This window comes from Plecotus auritus (assembly GCF_963455305.1).
Source record: "Plecotus auritus genome assembly, chromosome: 3".
Taxonomy (NCBI): domain Eukaryota; kingdom Metazoa; phylum Chordata; class Mammalia; order Chiroptera; family Vespertilionidae; genus Plecotus; species Plecotus auritus.
Window position 1 is genome coordinate 139,867,338 of NC_137772.1, and position 18,872 is coordinate 139,886,209.

The 18,872-nt window shown below is 40.8% G+C and overlaps 1 protein-coding gene across 1 annotated transcript in view; it reads left to right on the top strand.

Moving 5' to 3' along the window:
• POC1B (POC1 centriolar protein B) overlaps positions 1-18,872 on the top strand; it is a 107,526-nt gene that overhangs the window by 56,258 nt on the left and 32,396 nt on the right. Inside the window, exon 10 of the mRNA XM_080662452.1 lies at positions 6,733-6,813. Coding sequence (XP_080518578.1) covers positions 6,733-6,813 — 81 coding nt within the window. The remainder of the gene's footprint in view (positions 1-6,732; positions 6,814-18,872) is intronic.

The following is an 18,872-nucleotide window of genomic DNA, read 5'->3' on the forward strand; positions in this document are numbered from 1 at the left end:
AACACCTTCATATTCTGTAATATAAAATACCAGAGAAGTGATAGGATTCTGCATATGAACAATTGTTAAATTTTTTTTTTTTTTAATTCTCTTACATTGGCCCTCAGACTAGAGGGTCCTGGGTTCTGGTCAAGGGCACGTACCTCTGCTGCAGGCTCGATCCCTGGTGCGGGAAACAACCAATTGATGTCTCTCTCTCTGTCTCTCCCCCTTCCTTCCACTCTCTACAAATCAATGGAAAAATATCCTTGAGTGAGGATTAACAAAAAATTTTAAAACAACTTAAAAAAATCTCTTATAATAAAACAAGTTTTCTAGACAGTGGACATATTTAATATTATTGATAAATAATTATCAAATGTCTAATTATTTTTAAACACTTTAAATATCACCTAGAATAGAATAGTGTGAATCAGACTAGATATTACCCAGTGTGTTCATTTAGATTAAGTTTTACTTTGAAAGACTAATTTTGTGGATGGAATTATTTTTCAAATATTTAGGCAAACTCAACTTACATGTTACTTTGGAAATGTTTGAAAATTAGCAAAAAATGTTTTTGAGGTTGGAATTCATGATTAAAAGAACAAAAATGTATTATGAGAGGATATGGAATAAATGGCATCTATAATCTGATTAATTTCACTAACTTTTTCTTTTTGCAGTAACCATGAAAGTTTCCTTCCCAAGTTTGAAGCAGCATAGTATTTCTGTGATTTAATTTTATTCTGTTTTCCATGAAGCTCATTTGAATTGCATAATTTCAATCTTCTGGGTGAGATTATTTGGCCTTTTTTGCAAAAGCCACTCATTTTCCAGCCTAAAGTGCTCCATTCCTTTGAAGGTGGGGGATCCTGTGGAGTCTTAGACGTTGGGTACCAGCTGACTAAATATATAAATTACTAATTTCTACATGGTAGACAGGGAGATAGCAGTTTGCTTTTAGAATACATGAGAGAAGAAGGTCACATGAAAGAAGGTATGAGTCATAAAATCCTTACCCCGCTGTGTTGAAGCAGACCCCTCCTGTGTCCTCTGTGTTGATCTAACTGCAGATCCTTTGTAGCACTCCTGTCCTAGGCACTCCATCTTAATTAAAAACATGAGAACAACTTCTTCCTTTTTTTAGTGGGAAAGAAACCTAATTTCTAAATAATGTGTCTTAGCCCTGCCCACACTGTGCTATGGCACATTACTAGGTCATGCTGACTTTCTTCTTTCAAGCTGTTAGGAGCTACTATAAATTGCCCAGCCCTGCTCCCAAACAAAAGCAGACTTCACATCTTAGAGAAGGAACTTAATGTGAGTGCATGACCCTTTATCCTGGGCAATCCCCAACTCTTGTGCATATTTTCATTGGAAGACAATAGAGTCATTCTAAAGGATGGTGTTAGATCCTGGTGACAGTAAGGCATCAAAATAGTTATTCTGGGAGAATTGTAGAATATTATAGGAAGGGATGGTGGTTAATCAGTTTAAGAGTATTAATAAAATAATTGCTCCATTGGCTTTTAATTTTATAATGGCTATTTAAGACTATCTTAATCTATAAATTGCATTGGAAATTTTGTATGATATTTAGTAGGAAGGAAAACTTCTTTTAACATAACCAAACATTTGTATAAAAATCTGGACATGATTCATTGTTGAAAACTACAAGTGATCAATTTAAGCCTTCAGGTCTGAGATTGAGCTTTATTTCAATCTTGTATAAAGGTAGGAAACGTTATAACTTATGGTAAAAAAAAAATAACATTTCTCTACCAATCTGTATTTTAGTTATAGCTGGAGTATATGTGGCTATATTATTTCTGTATTATTGAATTATTCTTCAGAGATTACATGATAATAATAATACTAATAATATCTAACACATATATTATTTTAATTCCTTCACATAAATTAAGTCATTTAATCTTCCTAAAAACTCTATAATGTAGTACCATTTTAATCCCATGAGAAATTGAGGCACGTGCAGTTAAACCATAAAGCTAGTAGGTGGGAACACTAGAATTCAACCCAGGCACTCTGGTTCCATTCTGTACTTTTAACCATTTTGATGTAATGCCTCAGTATAATCAAAGTTAACATATTAAGTATCTATGTGTTGGACATTGTAGTAGCTTTAGGGTGTGCAACAGGGGACAAAGTGGGCAGATTCCTTGCCCTTCAGAATTTGTTAGTAGCAGTGTTTGTGTTCATAGATTCCTAAGTATGATGGATACAGAGAACCTCAGAGTGGGGTTCTCACCCGCTGAGGTCATATAGACTAACCTCTCCCTCTTGCATGAATCTCTCAGTTATATGCCCTGTGTTCAGTGATAGAGCATTCAGCCTCTCATAAGGGCCCACTTCATTTCAAGGCAACTAATTATTAAAGGTTTCTCCTTTTAATAAAAATGGAAAGCTAGAAGGTAGTGTTGGTATTCCTGAAGGTTAGCTAGCAAAGAACTTAACTGTGACTGTCACCCTTCCCTCTTCATCCCCAGCATATTTTCATTATGGAGAGGAATGTAAACTTTTACTTAATAAGAATTTCCTGCTCTGTTTAATGTATGTGACAGCAACTTGTGCCACAATACAATAAAATGCTGTTACATCAACAGTTTCCCAACTTGTGTCAGCTCAAGGATTTATCCATGAGAGATGCTGACCATTTATTTCCACATGATTTAGATTTTTAGAGCAGTTCCAGGTTCAGGTGGTAAAGCCAGATTGTATTTTTCATAGGTAACCAATTTCATATCTACACTAGGTGGCAGTAGATAAAAGAGAATAGAATGTTTGCAAGCAGTTTCTTAGGACAGCTTGTCTTAAGATGGAAAGGAACGCTGTCATCCTCAGATTTCTTGACTTGCGCTTTAACTCTGGCTCAGAGCTCATAGGATGGGGCTGTGTGTTCTGCTCTATGGACAGCCAGGAAGGAACATGGGTATTGAGAAGCTAGTCCCCCTTCTCACCCTGAAGTTGTAATCTTTTCTTTACTGTAGCATGGCGATTACTAGGTGTGTGTACCTCTGCCTCTAACACAATTGGCTGAATAACTATAAAAGTTTCTTCATGTTTCCAAAACTACAGCTATACCCTTCAAATAGGATAATTGCTTTTAAAATCATTCCACTCCTCTAACCTCTGGCTCAGCCCTCACCTCCACTGCCCAGGACTGTTACAATGGTGTCCTCACTCTTATCCCTGCTTTATTCTTGATACTCTGCATGTCTCTGTCCCATTAATCTTTCTAAAGCACATTTTAGCTTCCAGTTTGTTTGTGCCTTCCCAAATTCCTCCACCCTTCACAATTTGACCTTTGCCAACCTCTCTTATTGCTACCCTGTGCAAAAGTCAGCATTCACCTCTTGCTGTGTTTTCTCTGTGTGTGTGTTTTCTGTGTGAGTGTTTTCAAAACCTTCTGTAAAGGAGCCATCTTCAGCTCTGAGTCCTCCATAGGAGCCCTTTCTCACTAGGTGCTCAGATACCAAGTTCTTCCTTGCAATTCTTCAGAGTCCTTACTCCTGTCATTCATTTCATAACAAGTTCTGCTTCTATTCATAATGTATAATAAATAGTTGGTCGTGATGTGGTTTAATTTTATTTTCTCAAATTCGGAAATAACCTCCCTCAAAAGTAGTCGCCACTCTAGTTAATTATTCCTTTGCTTTTTTTAAACAAAGTATTATGTTTCACACAAAAGTATGGTTTGATGGTTTTAAACTTTATACAAATGAAATCATACTGAGTATATTTTTCTGTAATCTGCTTTTTAATATAATATTAAAATCCTGAGAATCATGTATGCACTCAGAATTCGTACATTTACATATTGTTGCATGTAGTTGTAGTTCATTTCTTTCACTGCTGTGTGTGATTCCGATGAATTTATCACAGTAGTAATCTCCATGATTTATGTATCTACCCTACTGTTGATAAACATTTGGGGTTTTCGGCCATGCTTATTTTTTCTTTTTTGCATTACAAACAATGCTGATATTGATGTTGGCATCATTGACCTTTCAAGTATTTGCGGTTTAATAGGTGTCAAGTAATATTTTGCTTTAATCTTTCTAATTACTAACGTTTCTGAAAATCTCTTTATGTGATGGTTTAACTGTCAGGTTTTCTTTTCTATAATTTTTTTTCTTGGGATTTATGTCTTTTTCACGTTGATTTGTAGGTTTTTTCTTAAGGATTTTAGATATTTGCTCTTTTTAGTTTTAGACATCACACTACCTCCTTCTGTTCCATCATCTGAGTGTTAACTTTGTGATGTTCATTGTTAAACAGAAATCCTTACTTTTGATATAATCAGATGCATTAATATTTTTTTTTGTGGTTTTGCTTTTGCAGCTTTTGTGTAAGTACTAATAGTCCTTCTCGACCCTGGGTCGCAAACATATCTACACTAATAAAAGAGAAACATGCAAATTGACCATACCTCCGCTACACCCACCAGCCACACCCACCAGCCAGTCAGGAGCGAGTATGCAAATTAACCCAACTAAGATGGCTGCAGCCACGGAGCAAGCAGGAGGCTTGGGTTTCCCCAGCAATGGAGGAAGCCAAGCTTCCCGCCCACCCTGGCTGGCCCTGGCCTCTGCTCAAGGCTACAAAGTTTCAATTATAGAAGATAAATAAATCCCAACAAAAATGGCGGCAGCCACGAAGCTGTAGAGAGCAGGAGGCTTGGGTTGCCCCTGGCCATGGAGGAAGCCAAGCTTCCCGCCTGCCCTGGCTGGCCCTGGCCTCTGCTCAAGGCTACAAAGTTTTAATTATAGAAGATAAATAAATTCCAGATCCCAGGGCCTCCACTTGGGTTGCCAGGGGGTGTGGCTGGCCTGCAAACCACCACAGGCCCCTCGCCCAGGCCACCCCATGCCCCAAGGGAACCCCAACCCTGATCCGGGACACCCTTCAGGGCAAACCAGCCGGCCCCCACCTGTGCACCAGGCCTCTATCCTATCTAATAAAACAGTAATATGCAAATTCACCATCACTCCAACACAAGATGGCTGCCCCCATGTGGACACAAGCTGGCCGCCACAAGATGGCCAGCAGGGGAGGGCAGTTGGGAGGGACCAGGCCTGCAAGGGAGGGCAGTTGGGGGCAATCAAGCCTCCAGGGGAGGGTAGTTAGGGGTGACCAGGCCAGCAGAGGAGGGAAGTTGGGGGCAACTGGGCCTACAGGGAAGGGCAGTTGGGGAGGACCAGGCCTGCAGGGGAGGGCAGTTAGGGGTGACCAGGCCTGCAGGGGAGGGCAATTAGGGGTGACCAGGCCTGCAGTGGAGGGCAGTTAGGGGCAATCAGGCTGGCAGGGGAGTGGTTAGGGGGTGATTAGGCTGGCAAGGCAGAAGCGGTTAGGGGCAATCAGGAAGGCAGGCAGGCGAGCAGTTGGGAGCCAGCAGTCCTGGATTGTGAGAGGGATGTCCAACTGCCCGTTTAGGCCCGATCCCATTTAGGCCCTACCAGAATCGGGCCTAAACGGGCAGTTGGACATCCCTCGAGGGGTCCCAGATTGGAGAGGGTGCAGGCTGGGCTGAGGGACACCCCCCATGCACGAATTTCGTGCACCAGGCCTCTAGTTCTTATTTATCTTTATTAACTTTGTAACAACATAACACTTAGATTTCTAGTTGATATGTTATCTACCTTTGTATGTAGTATATTAGTCAGGGGCCCATATAATGAGCCAGTTTTCTCAACTATAAATCATCTTTCCTCTGTTGATTTGAGGTACTATTTTCCTTTTATATTTATTTTCCGTACATACAGGACTCTCCATCTGAGCTCCTACTGTTAGAACTTTTTATTTTGTGTCTTTACATGAGTTTGATTATTTTTTCCTGTATAGGTCATACCCATTTTTATATGTTTACTAGTGGCCTGGTGCATGGATTCGTGCACATTGAAAGGGAATCTGGTGTGGGTGAATCAGAGTCGGGGCCAACAGGGCCCCAGCAGCAAGCTAACCCACAGCCGATTCCACAGGGAATTGGGCTCCCTCCTCCCTCCTCTCTGGGTCTGGGGTGCAGGTGAATTAGTTTCAGGGCTGATAGGGCCCCGGCAGCAACCTAACCTACTAGTTGGAGCGTCTGTCCCCTGGTGGTCATTGCGCATCATAGCTACCAGTCGAACGGTCGCGTATGCTTTTATATATATAGATTCTGATGTATTTATTTTATGGTATTGTAAATATCTTTTTGAAATTTATATTTCTAACTATCTTGAAGTGCAGACATACAACTTAGTTTTATTTTCAATTTAGTAAACTTTCTTTTAGGTTTAATGATGTAGCAGTAGATTCTTTGGGGATTTCTCCATAGACAATTATATAATATATGATGACAATTTTATTTCTTCTATTACAATTCTTACATCTTAACAACTTTTATTTCCTTTTCTTGTGTTAATAAACTGGCTAGGATTTTTTCTGCATTTTGAGGTGGGTCATTTTATTTTGTTTTTAAATCCCCTTATTAGGTGAATTATATTGATTTTCTAATGTAAAATTAACTTTTTATTTCTGGAATAAATTCAACTTGGTCATGATCTTTTCTTATACATTGATAGATTCAAAAGGCTAACATTTTGTTTTAAACTTTTACATCCATGTTAATGAATATACCAATGTACTTTAATTTTAGAATATATTAGGAAATGTCCTCTAAGTTTTACAAATGTCCTCCAGTTTCTTATGGTATAAATTTCTAATATTAACTTTTCTTATGTATATACACAGATTAATCCAAAGCTTGAGGTAACTGACTTGCGGACCTCTACTCCCCCTGTTGTGGACATCCTTTCTTTTGATTCTACCACCGTAAGTTTTCTTTGACATTTAAGTGGCATTTCGGTATTTGGCACAATCCATTTTTCTTTAAAGGAGAGGTGATAAAAAGTGGGCTAAATAGCCTAACATTTTAGCATAGAAAAACTTTATACAAAGTCATATTTACAATGTATCTACATAGCCACAAGGGGGAGCAGCCCAGTTTCCTAAAAAGCCTTCATTTTGAGGACCTCAAACTCAGTCTAAGCCATACACACTGTTTCATCTCCTGTCAAGGTGCTACCCAGATGACATTTCACTTGCTGTCACAGAACAGACTTTCTTCTTTGTTAATTGCCTTTCAGAGGTGTTACACTTACTTGTAGTCTCCTTAAAAGCAGTTGTTTACCTTTGTTAATTCCTCCTGGTGGACTAAGCAGACATTCAAAAATATTCCTAATACTTGCAATTTTGTTTGTAAAATTCCATACAGATAATTTATTTGCTCAGTATATCCAAAGTCTTCAAAAATTGAGTGTCTCAGCATATCAATTTGAGTCTGTTCGTCATTGCAAGGCTGATCATTGTTGCCATCGATTCTGCCAGTCAGTGCAACTAATCATAAGAACAAATGATAGGAGTGGCATGGTCTTGGTGACACTCCTGTGATGGTGTCACTACTGAAAGGTGTGCTGAAATTCACAAATCCTGGTGAGCGGGGTTTGGTCCCTGTAGTGAGAGAAGCAAAAACTAGGTGGTTTGGAGATGTTCTGCCTTCTTAGACTACATTTGGGCATTCCTGACTTAGCAGACAGTCCACACTTTGAGACTCACTCTTGCTGCCATTACCCTTCAAGCTTTGCAGAGCTTCATGGCCCGAGGAGTCCAGGTGTTCTCGGTGGACTGTGCCGTGGAGGTGGCATAACTGCCACCTAGCAGTTGATAGCAGGGAATCATCCATCCTTGGATGGTAATCCACAGGTGCCAAAGTCAGCTAGTCTATGGTATAGGCCCCTCACTCGGGAATGCAGTCTATGTGGGACTTCTAGAGGACAATTCTGTGTAATAAACACATGACACATCTGCTGTTGTGATACAAAACAGAATAATAAGTCCAAGAGTATAATTATTATCCATGGGAGGATAATATTAGGTTAAATTATGTGAAATTGCCATTTTGTAAGTAAAATGGGCTAATATCAGTGATTTCCCATGGTTCAACCCAATATGTAAGCATTAAAAGGAAGAAGACTCCACAGTTACTTTGAGTTGTGTGCCTGATGCTACATAAAAATAAAACAGACAAGAAAACAGGATAAAAACTTGTTGCTATAAATTGGTTTGGGATTCGGTTTATGAAGTCCCATCTAGGCATATTCTTTTATAATCTGGAAGATCACTGCTTGCCCCCAGGCAAGGTATAGCGCGACTCCTGGTTTTATATATTTATATATATATATATATATATATATATATATATATATATATATATATATATATATTGGGGCATTTTTCTGAAGGAATAGATGCTCATAAAGCATTTAGATTTTTATAAAGAACATCTCTAACGTGCTTTTCTTTAAATTTTTTTTCCTTTTATTTTTTTAAAGTTTCTTTTTAATTGCCATCCCTCCCACATCCTCCCCTTTGGCAACCATCAGCTCATTCTCTATATCTGTGGTCTGTTTCTGTTTTCTTTATTCATTTATTTTGTTTCATTTGGAATCCACATGTAAATGATACCATGTAGAGTATTTGTCTTTCTCTGACTTACTTCACTTTGCATAATACTCTCTAGGTCCATCCAGGTTGTCACACATGGCACAATATCATTCTTTCTCATTGCTGAATAATTTTCCATTGTGTGTGTGTGTGTGTGTGTGTGTGTGTGTGTGCGCGCGCGCGCCGAATCTTATTTATCCATTCACCTATTGATGGACATCTAGATTGCTTCCGTATCTTGGCTGTTACTAGTAATGCTGCAGTGAATATAGGGGTGCATATATCTTTTCAAATTAGTGTTTTTATTTCTTTTCGAGAAATACCCAGAAGTGGAATTTCAGGATCATATATATGGCAGCTCTATTTTTAATATTTTCAGGAATCTCCATACTGTTTTCTATAGTGGCTGCACTAATTAAAATCCCACCAGCAGTGCCCTCAAGGGTTCCCTTTTCTCCACATCCTCTCCAGCACTTGTTATTTGTTGATTTAGTGATGATAGCCACTCTGACAGGTGTGAGGTGATAGCTCATTGTGGTTTTAATTTGCATTTCCCTAATGATTAATGATATTGAGCATCTTCTCATATGTCAGTTGGCCATCTGTATGCCCTCTGGGTAGAAATGTCTATTCAGGTTGGATTGTTGGTTTGTTTTTGGTGTCAGGTTGTATGAGTTCCTTATGTATTTTGGATATAACCCCTTATTGGATAATCATTTGCAAATATCTTCTCCCATCCAGGTTGGCTCTTCATTGTGTATATGTAATATTTTTTAGCTCAGTGATAGATAATTGGTTAGAAAACTAAAGTGAAATCACTTTGAACTGTTGGCATAAAGCATATTTGCATTAAATATTTATGGTGTGGACTTTGCCTGTGATTATAATTTAAAAACTCAGAGAACTATTGGAATTCAATAAGAGCAGTGCTTAAAGCTGGGTTTGGCTTTTGTTATTGTGGTTATTGTTTATTTGGGGATTTGTTTGGTTTTTGTAAACTGGAAGAAAGTTTCCTTAGAAATTCATTTAATCAAGATGGGACATAAAAAGATTACTCTTTAAACCTTAATTCGTCAAATTTCTTAGGATAAAAGCAGGTTTGTTGTGGTATAAGAAATAGTTGGTTTCCATTTCTACTTTGGCTTGAGTTAATATTATGTGCAGGATGAGTTGAAGATCTAAGTGTACTGATATCTTACCTATGCTCTGATGCCTTTTTGCTACACAGAAGGAATTATGGCATGCAGTGTGCCAATTGGTATTTTTGTGGCTTGCACATATGCCTCTAATGCCAGGCAGTAAATTTGATACAATATTTTGGGATCAAAATAAGCTGTTACCAGTCTGCATTTTTAAAGCTTTGTGTGTAAAATAGTGTTTCTGTAAAGGCATATACTGGCTGTCATATAGACATAGTTTAATAATATGGATCTCAAATTTTTGAATCTTTATTGTGATTATGTTGTCACTTATATACTGATTTTTTAAAGATTATTTAATTAAAGAATCCAGTGAATTTTTTTTAATATTTTCAAATATTCAGTTACAATGAGACCAAGGTTTTGTCATCAAAATTGTACAAGGGCATTTATTGACATGATATAGATACGTAAGATGTTCCAGTATTCGCCCCACCCCACCCAAAAAGGCAAGCAGCAAAATGAGAATTCCTCTTCTGTATCCTAATATAAAGTGTTTTAAAAAATGCTGACTGGAAATAAAATTTATTTATAATACTCTGGGATTATTTAAATGTTTCTATATTTAGATAAACCATATTCCTAAGTTTTGAAGTATTAATTTTGTTATTTGTCCTATAAATGAACAAAATGAAATTGACAATCTTGCCAGTGTTGCTCTGATTGTCAAAACACTGCAGTCTTCTCAGAGAACTGAAACAGTGATCTCATCTTCATTCTGGCCACTGTGTAGAGAATATGAATATAATGTGTATACCTTTCTTTAGAGTAAGGGACAGTATTTTTCAGGTCAAATGAATTCTCTACAATAAATGGAGAATTTGCAATTACATCATAGAAGAATATCAGTGTCTACAGTTTTTTGCTGTTCATCAATCAAAATTCTTAAAGCCATACTGCATGAAGGAATTGCATGAGATGTGGAGGGGACTCAAGCTGACCACCTGACCTCAAGAAATGTCCAACCTCACCAGGCAGAAATAACAGTGTAGGAAACAAGTGGCAGTTTCAGTATACTAGATTGCCAAGTGTACGTGATTGTCAATTGAAAGGTTGCTAATGGGAGTATTCAGAAAAGACCATTAATGGACTGGAGGAAACAAGGACTTCCCTAGAAGAAAACCTTTGGCCAATTCTTGCCCTGACCATAGATGGGTAGACTTTTGATAGGGGCATTCCCAGAGGGGACAGCAAGGTATAATTAGATGCCTCCAAAGCAATTGGGCCCTGGCCGGTAGCTCAGTGGTTAGAGTGTTGGCCCTTGCACTGCCGACTGAAGATTCCCAGTCAAGGACATGTACCTGGGTTGCAGGTTAGATGCCCACCCCAGTGGGGTGTGTGGGGGAGGCAGCCAATTGATGTGTCTCTCCTACATCTCTTTCTCTCTGTCTCTCTCTCTCTCTCTCACTCTCTCTCTCTCTCTCTCTTTCTCTCTCTCTCCCCCCCCCACCCCTTTCTCCCTCCCTTCCACTCTCTCTAAAAACCAATGGGAAAAATATATATCCTCAAGTGAGGATTAACAGAACAAAACAAAAAAAGTAATTGAAACTACAACGTGGTAGTAAAAGTGCATCAGCCTAGCTTGGGGTCTTTAGGTTACTTAACTCAATGGGTAATGGATGTGGCAGACTGCAGGGAGCATGGCCACTCACATTTTTGGCTCTCAGTATTTCTTGAGTAACTATTCTGTGTCACTTACTGTTCTCGTGAACAAAAGAAAAACACCTACCCTTGAGAAGACTACATTCAAATTCTGGTGGGGGAGGCAAGCAATTCACAAATTTAAAAATAGACTGTATAGTAAAGTAGACCAAAAAATGCAAAGATGGAAAAAGCGCTGTGGGCAGGCAGGAAGCGGGTGTGTTTTAGAGGGCCAAGACAGAAATCATGTTGTGGTGACATTTGAGTAAAGGACTGAAGGAATGAAGGGAACAAGTCACATGAATGTCCGGAAAGATCAGGCAAGCAGGAGCAATGCTAGATGGCCAGATGGAGAGTGAGATAGGAATCACCAAGGGTCACCTTCAGAGGAGGGACTGATTTGACATGTTTTAAAGCTTCATTTTGGCTACTGTGTGGAGAATTGGCGGGGCGGGGGGGGGGGGCGGGGGGCGCAGTAGTGGACAGAGAACGAGGGGACCAATTAGAAAGCTAGTGAAATACTCAGACAGGAGGCAATGACCTGGGGTGCTCGCAGAGGAGGTGATGCTAAGTGATGGAATTCTGGATGTATTTTGAAGGCAGAGCCAAGAGGATTTCCTGACAGATTGGATGTCAGCAGTGGGATTCCCTATGCCCTTTCCCCAGGGACAATATGGTGTAACCCTGAGTAATCTCAGGATGGCCCAGATAATCTCCTGGTTTGGCCTTGTTTGCCAGTGGGGTTGCTGAGAGAAAAAGAACTGCGGTGTTTCTATCTTCTTTTCTGGGATCAGTGAAGTGATGAGCTGAATCAGTGCAAGAGGTACTCTGCTGTTTCTGTGCCTTTGAGAAGTAAAGTGGTAAAACACACCCCTTCCTAGATGTCATTTAGATTCGTATTTTTCAGCAAAGTGTATTGGTTTCCCTTTGGAAAGATTTTTGCATAAGTCTACTTTTAGGAAGAAAAGTGTTTTACATTTCATGGAGGTTGTCATATGGAATATGCTATCTGAAAAATATTAATGTGTTGACAAAACACGGGGACGTTTAAAGAGTAAACTTGCAGATACAGAGAGAATGTCTCCACGGATGTTGTGGCAACCGTTTGTCCTGGTTACTAAACAACATTGCATAACTAGTTCAGTTATTCCAGTTCCCAACTGCTTATGTAAGCAAAGATTTGGAAAGATTTACTTGAAAGAACACAGTGTATGCAAAACTAAATGCCCTAAAACTAAAATTTATGACTTTGAAAGGATAAGATGGCAATATGAAATTTATTGTCCCCAAATCCCTTTTTCCTTTCCCAGGAAAATCAGTAAAAATCATGTTGCACAAACCTTTTGCTTTCACTATTTTTCTGTAAGCTAACATTCCTGGATTTACATATAAACAGCCTCTAAGTGTGGAGGTAGGTGAGGTTCTTCCTTAAATTTCTAAACTTTGCTACAGTTTATCAGGTGGCATTTAACTTGTAAATGATTTCTGAAACTAGGTACATTTGCTTATAATTTTGTTGCTGCTTACTAAGCTTTTGGAAACGTTTTTTGTGGCATCTTCAGGCATCGGTTCAGTGGCCCTGCAGTAGCTGCCTCCTGAAAGGAAATGAACATAGGCATTTGTAGAGTCCATCTCTTTGCCTTCCACAATACTTTTAGTCTGAATTTCAAACTATAGTGAATATGTCAAGCTATCAGACACAGAATTTTTTTTTAATCCAGTGACTAAAAAAGTTAAGTGTATTTCTAAAATGCTTAGTAGAAGTAAAAGAGGAATTCTTATCAGAGTTGAGAAATAATTTAAAAACTGACCAGGAAAAAGAATTCTGAGATGTTTAAATTAAATTATGGAGGCGGGAGCGTGAGAGAAAGAGACAGAGCATTTAGGCGGTTTGCCTATTAATAGCTGGGAACCAGCCAATAAGACTGCTCACATTCCTTAGTTTATGTTGGAATTTTGAGTTAATTTCCAGGTGGCTATTTCCACAGTTACCTGAAAGAGAATAGCCAGGTGCCACCGAACCTCAGGAGCCGCAGATTCTTCCTTATACCTGAACTTGACGGGATATTGCCTGCAACCAGCCCAAAGTGTAGCAAGCACTTCTTCTTTATGGACTTCGCACCTGTCTGAACATGCCCCCCTTACCTTATCCCATCCTCTTTATCTGTAGCCAATGTAAATTCTTATAGAACCACTTATATCTTCCTTCCCCAAAACGTAACGTATAAAAGTGCTCCCCAGCTCCGGGCTGGTGGGCATGTTGCCTTTTCCACCGGTGCTGCAGCCACCGCCGCTGGTGGTCTAGACCAGCGGTCGCCAACCTTTTGGACCTCATAGACCACCAGTGGACCACTGGTTGGCGACCTGGTCCTTCCTGGTTCAATGAGCCCTTCTGAAAAGGCTTGCAGCGAGTTTGGAAGTTATGTTTTTGTGTTTAACATATCATTGCCCTTTGAGTTTTTAAGAAATGAGGTAATGAAATTGTCAAATGCATTTTTAAAATAAGACATACATGATAACAAAAATAAAAGTTGAAAAATACAACATTTTAACAAATTTCTTACCATTTTCAAATGAGTTCTATCCTTGCTTTTGAAGTACATCATGCCCCATATGTTTTAAAAAGTACTAGCAGTTGTGAATGTGATAGCTGACCTTTAAAAAAAAATGTTTTAGGATATTAAAATAAAAAAACACTAAAACTTTTTAGTTTCTTAAAGGGACATGTTCTTTTGTTTCTTAGAAGATAGAGATCTGGAAATCTATAAAATGTAATGTGGGTCAGAGGCTTTCTTATATTCTCCAAATAAAAGATACTTTTTAATAAAAATCATAATAATTACTAAGTTCCATGTTTGATGTAGCCATACTGAAAATTTTACTAATTTGAGCTTCATTCCCTTTAAGTCTCAAGGTCACAGGGGGAAAAAAGCTTACATTAATGTTTTCTTTCACTAAAAATTATATGCTAATTCAAATTTTAAAAATAACCTTAGTTAAATAATACTTTATGCAGTAAAACTGTTACTGAAGTTAGCTAGATATTAATAGGAAGAGAGCAAGGGGAGTCAGACATTGTAGAGCACCGTCAGCTGGGGAGCGGAGTCCTGTGTGCTTCACTAGGAAGCTACAGCTTCACACCTCCTGTTCCCCACAGATTAATTTGGCGGGGGCGGGGGGGGGGGCTGTGCAATAGAAGTCAAAATGAGTACTGTCAGTCTAGCCTAGTAAAAAGATCATTGACCCAATGCAAACCCAAAAAAGCTTGGGAAGATGATTGGTTACTTGGATAAAGCTCCTGGTTATAATCCCAGAACACAAAGAGCACACACTCTCTGTCTCCCTCTCTCTGTTTCCCTCTATCTCTCTCTCTTCCTCTCCCCCCTCTCTCTTTCTTTCCCTCTCTTTTTCTCCTCCCTCCCTCTCTCTCTTCCTCTTCCCCTCTTTCTCTCTCCCCCATCTCTCTTTCTCCCTCTCTTTCCCTCTCCCCAAACGCCTTTCGCTTCATGACCCACACTTGCCTCATTCATTGGCAAATCCCTCCTGCCAGGAACATGTGACCATGCGGGTCTAGCAGCTGGGGGAAACGGGGGGGGGGGGGGGGCAGCAGACCACATGGTCTCCAAAAGGACTAGCTTTAATATGAAGCGGAAACTGGACACTCACCTTTGTCATGGCCTTGCTTAAGACAGTTGGACTTTTTTCATGGCCAGATGGATGGAGATTAGACATTGAAAATCCAAGAGAGGAACTCCTTTGATTTTGCATCACAAATCTTGCCACACCACAATCTCCCATGCGTGGATCAGTGAAATGCTCTTCTCACTATCTCGTGGAAGAGCCTGTTTTCCACCAACAACAAAATTGGTCCCTATACTTATTGAGGAAAGTGATTTAAGACTTGTGGAGTCACAAAAATAATTTTCCTCCCACCTTCTAAGATCTTCTAACTGGACTAATAATAAAATTAACTTGAGACAGATTAACAGGAGAAAATGTCCAAAATTTATTACAGATGTCCATACAGTGGTGCCATAAGAATATGAGACTCAAGGGTGAGTTGGGCAGTTCTGGAAAAAGGAGAGGGAGGCAGGGATCTGGAATTTTAAAGAGAAAGCAGGTTATTTGCAGGTAGAAGAGAAAGCAAACGTGTAAACAAATTCTTGGTGGGCCACCCAGAGACAGTGGAAGTTCCACACACAGGCTTTGCTAGATTTCTCCCTGTCTGCCTCATTTTATACAATAAAAGGCTAATATGCAAATAGACCGAATGGCGGAACAACCGAACAACCGGTCACTATGACATGTGCTGACCACCAGGGGGCGCGCACAGAACTTGGTGGGCATTGGCAGCAGAGAACGGAACATGGTGGGCATCGGCCGCGGCAGGATGGTGGAGCAGGTGAGTGGGGGTGCCAGACCAAGGCGGGGCGCCAGTTGCTGTCATCTGGACGAGCCTCTGGTGGTTACTGAAAATTCTTTGCTCCCATGCACTGCGGTCCCGCCCGGTGCTCGCACCTGCTGCCAGTGCTGGCCCCGCTCACACCTGCTGCCAGCGGCTGCTGGCCCTGATTGCCCCTCAGGGCTTTTTCACCTCCCCCTGCTCCTGAGGGGCGATCAGGACTAGCAGCCACCTCTCACACCCACTGCCAGTGACAGCCCCACTTGTACCACTGCTAGCCCTGGAGCTGCCACTCACATCCGCTGCCAGCGCCCAGCGCCGGTCCCGATCACTTGGCACTGTCAGTGGGTATGAGCAGCTGCTGCAAGCCCTGATTGCCTCTGAGGGCTTCTCCACCTCCCCCTGCTCCTGAGGAGCGATCAAGGCAGCAGCCGCTGCTTGCATCCACTGCTGGCGCCAGCCCCAATTGCTCTGCGCCCTCAGCAGGTGCGAGCAGGGCCAGCACCATCGGTGTGTGGGAGTGGCGGTAGTGGCGGTAGCGGGGCTGATGGCAGATGGGGACTGGGGGCCGCAGTGGGAGGGGCTGGGTGGGGGCACGGAGGATGGGCTGAGACCCACCCCTGTGCCCACCTCAGCCTCACTGCTCACAGTTTTTCCCAAGGTGCACGAATTTGTGCACTGGGCCACTAGTTTAGTTTATATTATGATGCTAGGGGTGATGTTCCCTTCCTTTGAGCAGGTTTTTCTATCTGAATTCCTTTAGGCAGGTTAGGGAGAAAGTTCAGAGGTTCTTTCTAACTCTTTTGTTTCTTAATAATCAGCTTAAAATCAGTATCACAAAAGAGTTTGGTCACCCTCCACTTAAACTTTTCTCTGTGAAATGTGTGTGTGTGTGTGTGTGTGTGTGTGTGTGTGTGTGTGTGTGTGTGTGTAGATAGATAGAGACTCTACAAAAGGATGTTATAAAACACTAGAGGCCCAGTGCATGAAATTCGTGCTCAGGTAGGGTTCCTAGCAGCTGCCGGCTGCTGGCCGGGGCCTCCCTTCCCCCAGCTGCCTGCCACCACCAACTGGGAAGGGGCCTGGGGAAGGGGCCGTGGGCAGTTGGCCAGCCGGCCCCGCCCCCTGGTCTAACTTCCAGTCGAGGGAACAATTTGCATATTATGCTTTTATTATATAGGATGCTATTTGGGAGCCCAACAGAGTAGATACTTTTTAGAATTTCCTTTAGAAAATTAGCACATTTATGTAAACTGGAAGTGTTGAAGTTCTAAGTATTATTTCTGCCTTCCAACTTCCTGAGATACTGTATTTCTAAACCGTGACTCCCAACTGCTGTAATCTCTATCCACTGTCCCAGGGCTGGGAACCTAAGCCGCATCCCCAGTTCCCACAGCTGAGGCATGCCGAAAATGCCTGACAGCTCTCAGCCCACACATCCAGTAACAACTGGTTCCTTCCTCTTCCTGGGGAAGAGCAACATCCTCTGAGATGATAAGAAATGCACCCTGAGGAATGCAGAACAGCAGTGAGCTTTTCACACAGGAAATTACTACAGTAGCACTCTGAAAAGTGCGTCTGTCTCCTGGACTGTCAGCCCGTAATGGGCTTCCTGCTGACCTATAGGACGTTCACTGTGAAGCTAAATGACATTTGCAGTTCTTTCTGTGGGAGTTTCTTGGAAAATAGTGAACTTAGCTTTGGGCTGTTCTATACATCTGTTCCCATCTGGTTTAGACTTATTTGGTACTGCTTATACAGTGCAGCTAAGTTACCTGTGCTTGCTTTATTTAGCCACTTGGCAGCTAATGATTTGGTGGAAGTATTCAGCACGTCTGCTAAAGTGAATTTTTCAGTCAGTTCTTTGTGCTTTATGAAGTCAGGTTATATCAAATATATTAAAGCTTCAGACAGATTAAAAACCTCATAACCCGAGTGAACTGGCATCCCAGTGGTGGTCCTTGCCTAGTTCTTTCTGTAGTTTTCAATGTCTTTGTTTTTACTTTCTCAGATTGTCAGATATCAGTAGAAGATATCATATTGTGTGCACGATCATACATGCTCAAGAATACATAAAGCTCTGTTGCTTTAAATCCACCAACCCGTCATTTAAAAGTTCAAACTGACTTTAATTGACTTACAGTTGAAAAATGGTCTGGTATAATTTGCCTCCTTCCCCCCTCCCCGCCTCCCCCCCCCCCCCTAATTCCTACAGTATTTTCTTTTACTTTTGCTGGAGATAATGATGGCCACTACAAAGCCCAGTTTTTATATCGTATGTACTTTTTAAATTGCTTTTCAAATCTCTGCAGAATTTTGGTAGGTTTCAATGTTTATGGTGGCAAAATTCTTTTTGTTTGGACTACTTTACCAAAGCACATAAGAGTTGCTTGTTGTTTGTTTTCTGTTGAAGGGGGGAAGGAGAAGGAATGCCAGGCATTTCCTCTTCTTTTTCAGAATGTCTTATTAATGAACATTCCTCTTCCCTCCTAGGAACAAACCATCTCAACTCAGTGAGGAGCCTCTAAGTGTCTAACTTCTAATAGTCCAACCGCTTTCCCACCCAGACCTAGAGAGGCAGTTGCTTCATGTGTTTACTGTTCTCACCTCAGGGCTCCCTTTTAGCCTTGACAAACTTCCAAACCTGTATAACTGGTTCCCTACATTAAATTCTCTCTGTGAAAATAACTGTTGTGGTTTCCATTTTTCTGCTGGATCCTCAACGATCATCCTAAAGATCCTAAACTATTCCAAAGAAATAATAAGATGTACAGACAAAGACTTCTACTCAAGGATGTTTATTCTAGCATTATTTAAATTTAAGAAATGGACACAAATCAAATGTCCTTTAGGACAGTATTGTTATTGGTGAGGTGTCCTCTTTGTCCCCACCCACCTGTTGCTGGTAGAAGTGGAACTCTTGGGAAGCCACGGGAATAAGAAATTCCTGAGGCCTCTGTAGGAGGATGGGTATTGTGGAAAGCTTTATTGAATGATGAGGTAACATGAAGGGAGTTCCTCTTCAAGGTCCCATCTTCCTCCGTTCCCCCGCGGAGCAAGTCCCATTGTGTCTTCAGCAGGGCTAAGATCAAAGCCACTGCCCAGTGTTTGACTCCACATGTGCACAGTCCAGTCCAGCATCTATC